This window comes from Triticum aestivum, chromosome 5A, assembly GCF_018294505.1.
Source record: "Triticum aestivum cultivar Chinese Spring chromosome 5A, IWGSC CS RefSeq v2.1, whole genome shotgun sequence".
In the NCBI taxonomy this organism is placed as follows: domain Eukaryota; kingdom Viridiplantae; phylum Streptophyta; class Magnoliopsida; order Poales; family Poaceae; genus Triticum; species Triticum aestivum.
Window position 1 is genome coordinate 568655494 of NC_057806.1, and position 9216 is coordinate 568664709.

The window sequence follows — 9216 nt, forward strand, 5'->3', positions numbered from 1 at the left end:
TCTACTAGTTAGGAAAATTAAAAAACTTAAATTTGGACATGTTTTGCAAAAAAGTGTCATGAAAAAGTAAAACGACTATAACTTTTGCATACGATGTAAAAAAATGTATAATATATCAAAATGTTCAGCACGAAAATCCGCATCCGATTTTGACGGCCTTTGGCCTATTTGCAAATTTTTAGAATCCTCAAATTCTAAAAGGAAGAAAAGTTATACTCAAATTTTAGTTTTTTTTTGAATTTTGGTTAAATCAGGTCAAACTACTTATTCAAGAAGTATTAGTGTTACTAAATAATTATTCAAGAATATTAGTGTTACTAAATAATTATTACAGTTTTTTTGAATTTTGGTCAAACCTGGTCAAACTATGGTCAAACTACTTATTCAAGAAATATTAGTGTTACTACATAATTATTCAAGAACATTAGTGTTACTAAATAATTATTTCAATTTTGGTCAAATCTGGTCAAACTACTTATTTAAGAAATATTAGTGTTACTAAATAATTATTGTTTTTTAGAATAATAGTTTCAAACTCAAACAGTGAAACGTGTGACTTCATACTCAAGCTAAACTCCTGAGGGTTAATAGGATTGACATCTTACTATTGTCAGAAAAACAACAAGTGCAGACTTGGAAACGAGGGGGAATAGAACCCGGAAGTTAAGCGTGCTCAGGCTGGAGTAGTGAGAGGATGGGTGACCGGACGGGAAGTTAGATAATTTGGAATGATGAGGGGTGATTAGAGCTTAGAGGTTAAATAGAGCAGTGATGAGGGGTGATTAGAGATTAAATTGGAAAATAATTCAGAAATTTGAAAATCAAAAAAATTGCAACCCAACCGGGACTAAAGGTGGAGCTCCAGAGAACCGGGACTAAAGGCCCTCCTGCCAGCTGCACTAGCCACTACGCTAGAGAACATTTCGTATTGAAACAATATCGAGCTTAATGTTGTATAACTGAACACCCTGGTGGGGCATAAATGGACATAGTCAGTGCGACCCATTTTCGATATGTTAGATATTTCCTATTTTAGATATAAAAATGTAAATTATTATTTTATAAAATATTCATACCACTACAATAATATAAATGATTTGAGGAACTACTATGCTGTCACACAAGGCTCGTACTTATTTTTTCCATGCAATTTTTAATATTATTTTCGTTTAAAAGAGAAAATATTGTCTTAAAGCATCAACACATACTGTACATAAATATATTTGATTGAAAGCATGAGCATTTTTTAAATTATATGAACATTTATGTACATATTAAAAATTCAAATTTTCGTTAATATATTTTTTAGATACATGAAAACTTTTTATATGAATATTTTTATAAATCATTATATTATTTTCTTTATATGAATAATTTAAAAATAGTACTACATGAATAGTTCCCGAAATTATGTGATCATTTTCTAAAGTCAGTTATTTCATTACTAGGTATATTAAGTACTACACACGAGTATTCTAACTTACTTGTATTACTGTTATCATAATTTACATATTTTTTGGAACTAATTCAGGGGTTTCTTTCACAAAAATGTGATGCCCCAGTCAGTGACAGTGGGCCAGGTGACATGGTGGCACGCCGGGCGCCGACTACGTTTACAAACGGATTTTACACTGTATTTGCACCGTGAGGCAAGTTTGAGCACTAGTTTTATGTATTTTTCAATTTTGGGCACCAAAGTGATCATCCTATGCAACTTGATGTACCACCAGTGTATTTGACTCTTTTTTGTAACAAGATAATTGAAAACGCCGCCGAATAATCAATTAATTTTAAAATGATCTTCATTGAAACATGCCAACGATCAATGCCAAGCAATATAATGCAACTTAGGTGTACACAGTCTAGCATGTATATCCTAATTAATGATATGGTCGTGTGCCATATCAAATAAATGATCAATTACTTTAACTCGGAAGTTAGAATTATAGAAAATCAAGGGAGTGTAGTGTAGAGATCCAGTGTAACCGTACATTTGACATTCTTAATGTAAGAGACTGAACTCTGAATATATCAAGAGGGCACACAATAAATATACACGATGAAAAATATTAGTCTACAATGAGAAGTCTAGATGCTCCGGTTTCACATCCTACTCTTAGCCATGATGGCAAAAGGACTTGATTTTCTTGTTATCCAGTGCGAAAATGACTTTGCAAAGACATCTGATTTCCCTAGTCCTCATAATCCTACTCGAACTACGTATTCCACTTGGTGTGGACATATACACCTTAAAACACACGCATATAATCTGCAAAATCGAACGAAGCGAGCAGTCTGACTATCGGTATTTGCGTATATACACTTATGAGTAGTAACATAGACTAGTAACATATGTATGTTACTAGTCTAAGTTACTCACCACTATGACTAGCCTAACTATAATCCATAGTGCACCACTGCGTTCTGGTGGTCTGGCAATCGGGCATACTAGTAAGGCGCATGTTCGTCGTGAGTCTTACTTCCTTTTCTTCGAGCCTTGTGTTGCCTCGTGGGTTGTGAATAGAACGATGTATTGCCCAACATGCCTCATATGTAATGCCTGCGGTAACTCCAACACCATGGTACCACAACTGTGCTTCTAAAATGGGAGCTCAACTCTCACCAACAAGGTCCCATGTTTATAGAATCATCTCGTGTCACATGCGACCACTTAGGCTTGAGGGTGTATTTTTTGGCACTAAAATCGTACTCACGAGTGTCCGTTGTATGCTCATTTTTCCATGTTAGTTGTTAGTTACACGGTTACACTAATGGTTTGAATGTACATTTTCTTTATTCTTCTCTCAAACTATGGTAGACATGTGCTTCGGCCTTACAATTTTTCTCTCCATGTTGGTTGAAACCAATCCCATATTACTTTAGTTTTAATAATCTTCATTGAAAGATGGCAATGATCAATGCCAATGCATATTAGGTGTACATAGTCGAGCATGTATATCTTAAGGATATAGTCATGTACCATCTCAAATAAATGATGAATTAATTGAACTCGGAAGTTAGAAGCATAGAAAAAAATAGGGAGCGTAGTGTATAGATCCAGTGTAAACGGTACATTTAACATGCTTAATGTAAGAGAATGAACCTTGAATCTATCACGTGGGCACAAAATTAATATACACCATGAAAAGAAATTAATCTATGGAGAGAAGTGAAGATTCGACGAGTTTTCTTGCTACCTTTAGCCATGATGGCAAGAGGACTTGCATTTCTCGTTGCTCGGTAGGAAAATGACTTTGCAAAGACATTTGATTTCCCGAGACCTCATAATCCTACTTGAACGACGTATTCCACTTGGTGTGGACATATACACCTTAAACACATGCATATTATCTACAAATCGACTGAGCAAGCGGTCGGACTATCGACACCGAGTTTATACAAAATCAGACTGCTTGGTCTCCCATCTTATATACACGATGATACATCGTACTTTATTGCAAAGCACCGTCTTTGTACCACATGTGGATAGGGGGTGGTAACTCAAATTCTTCTTCTACACATGGATTGATGTACCCCTTCTTCATGTCCAACTACCAATTTTTCATGTGAAAGCAAAATATTCAAAAACTCCGCCAAAAATTTATAGATCGAAAATGATCAGGTCCAACTAAGAAAAATGGCTGGCTGCTTGTTGTGGCCCAAGGCCCACCACCACCAGCCTAAATTATTTATTTTTTCCCTCAGCAATCGAATTGGTGGAAATCCCCTAAACCTCAAAAAGCCCATATCTCTCCGTCGCCCACTCTTCTCCACTGACCACTCCGCCGCCGGCATCCCCCGGAGCTCCACTCGGTCGCCTCCCCCCCCTCCGCCCGCCCCCCCCCCCCCCCCCCCCCCCCCCACGGCCGTCTCGCCATTCCTCTTGTTTCCGACCATCTGGACTCCCGCCGGTTGCTGCGACGAGGTTCAACGCGCACCGCGCGCGGTCGCCCCAATCCACTCCTCCCCACCCACTTCACGAGCGCCGGCGCCGCCTCCCCTCGGTGCCAGGCCCTGTCGCAGCCGGTCCCGGTGGAGGCGCGGAGAAGGCCCCACCTCTTCCCCCGAGGCGACGCCTTCTTTCGTCCCCAAGCCGCTGCCGCGCACCTGGGCTCCTCCCACCCTGTCCGGCGGCCGGAGCACTCTCCTCGACGCCGGGGCACTAAATTCTTGCTCCCACCGCCACCACCATGCCTCTTACAACAGCCTCCTTCGCCGCGCCCCCTTGCTCCTCATCCTCCTCCTGGCCGCCGCTACCCAGATGGCCGTGCCGGCTACACAGGCCGGCGATGGTCTGCCGCCGCCGCATGGCGGTGCGGGCGGACGTCAAGGTCATATCCTCCGGCAACGCTTGCCGCCGCGGGCTCGCCGCCGGCATCCACAAGCTCGCTGATGCCGTCTCCGTCACTCTCGGTCCCAAAGGTGTGTGATTCTTTTGCTTGCTTCCTTCCTTCTTGGTCAGATATATCACTGTAATCGTACAATTTTTTCTGTAGTATTACTTGTGGATAATGTTTGCTATGGTGTATAGTCTAGAAATATAGTGAGGTTGCCAATTGCCACGGATGGATTCTTTTTCCCCTTTTTATTGGAAACTGGTACAAAGGTGGAAACTGTTTCTGTCAATGTTCCTGTTGAGCCCTAAATTGATTGTTATCTTTGGTAATCCGCACAAGATGTTTGAACATTCAGTTTGTGTCGGGAGCCTTTTTCTTTTGGCACAATTTAGTCTGCTTGTGTAATTGTTCTCCGGTTTTGTATAAACATTTGTCATGCACTCCCTACTTCCGCACTTTGAAGAATAGTCCAAACTCCTAATCTTAAACTGTTGTGTCAGTATTGTAACTGCCATCTTGCAACTGTAATGTTCTTGCGAATTTGATAGTGAAATTCTAAATTCTAAAGCTTCCAATGGATCGTTTTTGCTCCTTTTATAATATATACATTTCATAAAGATTTTATCCTCTAATCCAGTGTACTAGTGGATATTGCAAATGAACTGAACACACTGTTCCTGAGATATAGGATCACCAAATTATGCTCTCTGCCTGCTTGCTCTTCCTTGTTAAATTTGTTACCACTTTCATTGATATAGATGCTGTTCATGTTGTTGGGATCATATATGCCTGAACAATTTGTTTTATTGTCTTGTAGTGCTATTGATTGCTGAGAACATAAAGGTTTGCTGCAGGGAGGAATGTTGTTATTGATCAAGATGATGTTCCTAAAGTAATTAATGATGGTGTCACAATTGCCAAGGCTATAGAACTTCCTAATTCACTTGAGCATGCAGGGGCCATGCTACTTCAAGAGGTACAATGTTCAATGTTTTTACAATCATAAATTTCTTAATATCACCGCTTCTTATTCATTGCAAACATGTCAAACAGATAGCATCCAAGACAAACAGTACTGTTGGGGATGGAACCACAACAGCGATTATTTTGGCCCGAGAAATCATCAGCCTTGGCTTATTGGCCGTTGCCAACGGTGCTAACCCAGTTGCTTTGAGAAAGGGCATTGACAAAGCTGTTCATGAACTGCTTGAGATCTTGAAGACAAAATCTATCCCCGTGAGTACAAAGGAGGATATAAAAGGTAATCTTCGTCTCCTGGGAAGTCCCAAATCATGGATGGAAAAACACCAAAGAATAAGAATGGAGAAGCAACTACTGGACTTTGTCTGATATCTGCCCAGCAGATTATCATAACTAAGCAAAAATGGTGTATGTTCTCTATACTGAAATGGAACTGCACCTTACAAATTTGAAGTAATAAAGGGATGCAGACCATCATGTTGTCTTTTTATTTCTGTGGACATTCTGTAATTGTGGAATGAAATACGCACACATTCAGTTCAAATGTTGAACAGTCAGATTAGTCATCTTGGTAAATCTTTAAATTTTATTTTCAGCTGTAGCATCAATATCAGCTGGCAATGATGAATATGTTGGCAATCTCATTGCGGACGCATTGGAGAAGATAGGTCCTGATGGAATAATCAAAATCGAGTCCTCATCTTCCATATATACTTCAGTTGAGGTGCAGGAAGGAATGAAGGTACATTTATGTGGCCATAAAGCCCCTCCCTCACTCTCCTATGAGCTGTAACTATATTAGATGGTTTTTTCTTTTCCAACAAAGCATGGCATCATCTGAACACATAAACAAAGGCCATGTAATTTGAAATAAATTAACATTCCAAAAAGTTAACAATCTCGTAGAGATTTTTTGTTACTTGAGAAAACAAATATATATCGGCAAGCTCAGAAGGGATAATTATTCAATGATTCTCTGTCTGATCCCTGCAGATAGACAAGGGTTACACCTCACCTCATTTCATCACAAATCCAGACAAAGCAATTGTTGAATTTGAAAATGCTAGAGTGCTTTTAACTGATCAACGGGTGAATGAAATCCAAGAGATACTTCCTTTGCTGGAGAAGACCACACAGTTGAGTGTCCCTTTGTTGATTATTGCCGAGGATATTTCGCATTCGGTGTACTCGACCCTGGTTCTTAACAAACTGAATGGTTTGCTAAATGTTGCGGTTGTCAAATGTCCTGGTTTGGGAGATGAAAAGAAGGCTATTCTCCAAGATATTGCCATTATGACAGGTAAACTTGTAGATTTACTATTGCTAAGCTCCCTGCGTTGAAGCTCTATGCTGCTAGCGTTATTCTATCCATTGAAGTTCAGATTTTTGTCTTTATCGTTTGTGATATCTTTGCAGATTTTGGTATTTTTTTCTTTCCAAAAGCTCTTTTTCATACATTTTTATCAGTTGCTTTTCCCCTCTAATGAATGCTAAGATGAGCCTTTTCTTGTATTTGGTATCTTCTTTATAACTTACATTTATGGTGTGTGGCTCCATAAGGACTATACTTTAATTTTGCATTTGCACGGTGCATTGCTTGGAAATTATCTAGTTATATTTGTGCCTGACTACAGCCTAAGTATTTTTTCTTCAATTGAGCAGGTGCAGATTTCTTTGTTAGTGACCTTGGTTGGGGTCTTCAAGCAATTACATCTGATCAGCTGGGTATGGCTCAAAAGATCACTATCACGAGTGAATCTACAACTATAATTGCACATCCCTCTATGAGACCGGAGATTGAGGCTAGGATTATGCAACTAAAGAAAGATCTAGAGGAGACAACAAGTGCCTATCTGAAAGAAAGGTTTTCTGCAAGAATTGCTAAGCTCTCCAGAGGTGTAGCAGTTATCAAGGTGTGTGAGCCATTCACTAGACTACCTACATTCCAATAGTTCTTCGTACTGAATGATGTTTTTTTAGCTTGCCGCAATCATTACATAGAGTTTCAGGATGCAGAAGTGCATAATGCAGAAATCATTGTAATTGTGCTATTAAATTTGTCCCCTGTTCCTCTCTTTGTGGGCATTTGAGGAGTTTTTGGTATTATTCAGGTAGGGGCAGCCACTGAAGCTGAACTTGAGGATAGAAAGCTGAGAGTGGAGGATGCGAAGAATGCAACTTTTGCAGCCATCAGCGAAGGCATCACACCTGGTGGTGGTGTAACATATGTTGAACTGTCAAAGCATATTCCTAGTATCATGGATCTTGTGGATGACCCGGAAGAGAAGATTGGTGTAACTATTGTGGGAAAGGTAGGTCATCCATGCATTTACTCTTCTATCTTTAGTGTGAATACTGTGGGGAAGGAAGGTTATCCATATATCTTCTCTGCAATATGGTTGCCCAATCATTGCATTCACCGCTGATTTTGTGTAAGATGTCCACTTTTGCGAACCTAAACATCATAACTAAGATACACCCTCAGATACCTGTTAGTTGCCGCTCAGATGGATGTATCTAGCACTGAAATACGTCTAGATACATCCGTTTCAGTGACAATTAGTACCAATCGAAGGGAGTATAGAATTTGCTAGTCAGTTATGGTGACTGACGAGCGTAAAGAAGTATTTGTTCAAAGTGCTCACTCATTAGAGCACTTGTAACACTTTTGTACTTATCCAAATTACATGCATCTATCGCATATCATCCTAACTGTAAAATTTGTGAAATGCTGTTCCAGGCACTCCTTGTCCCTGCCATGACGATAGCTCGCAATGCTGGTGCAGATGGTTCAGCTGTCGTAGAGAAGATTCTTGAAAGCGAGTGGCGAGTTGGGTACAATGCGATGACTGACAAGTTCGAAGACCTTGTTGAGGCTGGCGTGGTTGATCCGTGCCGGGTTGCAAGATGCGTGCTCCAGAACTCTGCTTCTATCGCAGGGCTAATTCTAATGACCCAAGCAATGATGTTTGATAAGATAAAGAAGAAAAAGTCGCCCATTCCTGAAATTCCAGGCCTCCCGCCGTTGCAGATAAATCAAAATGCTTAGGTCTGAGCAATTCTTATCCTGTTACCAAAGAAGGTTTCATAAATGTGAAGATCATTTTACTCTAAGCTAAGAACGGAGTCGGCGGTAAAGGACAGCTCTTCTCACGATTGTCTACAGCAGTGAATGGGCTCAGGAGGTTAGTCTGAAGGGGGTGGGGGTGGGTACAGCACTTCTCACGAGTGTCTACAGCAGTGATTGTCTGCAGCAGTGAATGGGTACCATTGATACCAACTATAAGTAGGCTTGCTCTGTTTTCATTTTAGTACTGTTTATTTTGTGGGGTTCTTTTTCTTTTTAGTACTGTTAGGTGCAGCATTTTCATTATCTCTCTTTGTAATGGTGTTAGTTGTTAGGTGCAGATTCTGCCCAAACAGAAAATATGTTAGGTGCAGTATTTTCATACCTGCACAATATTTTTGTAGTATGTAACATAGTATGATTACAGTGGCAGAACTTCTTGTCGATTCCCAAATGTTTAAGATGCTAACTCTTGTCTGATATGCTCATCATGTGTGGCCCTTTGTTTGATACATAATGAAATTGGTAAAATCAAATGCGCTGCCCTGTGTTTATAAGCAAGAGTTTGCTGAAGTCAAGTAAAATGTTTGGTTGGTAGGGGTAGTTGGGCAGGGAGTTTGGACCCATCGATTTCAACTGTATCATGTCGTCTGTACCAGTTTGTATTGGTGTGATGTGCAATATTTTTCCTATATGCCGGATTTTGGAACAAGCACAGGATAACTGGCATGTTATATTGATTTGCTTATGGTTATGAAGTTATTTTTTGCTTTTACTTTCTAATATGTTTCATGGCAGTGTGTTGCCTCTTGTTTGATACCTGACAAATGT

At 39.9% G+C, this 9216-nt stretch overlaps 1 protein-coding gene across 2 annotated transcripts; it reads left to right on the top strand.

Annotated features, from left to right (window-relative positions):
• Nucleotides 1-3853: 3853 nt before the first annotated feature.
• Nucleotides 3854-8867, top strand: LOC123104849 (ruBisCO large subunit-binding protein subunit alpha). Of its 2 annotated transcripts, none has more exons than XM_044526760.1 (8): nt 3854-4422; nt 5192-5313; nt 5391-5598; nt 5915-6060; nt 6312-6618; nt 6981-7231; nt 7430-7630; nt 8059-8867. In XM_044526760.1, the coding sequence occupies exons 1-8, from the start codon at nt 4191-4193 to the stop codon at nt 8365-8367; spliced, it is 1776 nt and encodes a 591-aa protein (XP_044382695.1). In that variant the 5' UTR covers nt 3854-4190; the 3' UTR covers nt 8368-8867. The 2 variants fall into 2 exon arrangements, with proteins under 2 accessions (XP_044382695.1, XP_044382696.1); XM_044526761.1 differs by having other exon boundaries at nt 3855-4422; nt 5155-5313.
• The last annotated feature ends 349 nt before the right edge of the window (nt 8868-9216 follow it).

Coding starts and splice junctions, on each gene's coding strand:
- LOC123104849 (XM_044526760.1), top strand. CDS start 4,191: ATGCCTCTTACAACAGCCTCCTTCGCCGCGCCCCCTTGCTCCTCATCC. Junction 6,061..6,311: donor AGGTGCAGGAAGGAATGAAG/GTACATTTATGT, acceptor TGATCCCTGCAG/ATAGACAAGGGTTACACCTC. Junction 7,232..7,429: donor GAGGTGTAGCAGTTATCAAG/GTGTGTGAGCCA, acceptor GGTATTATTCAG/GTAGGGGCAGCCACTGAAGC.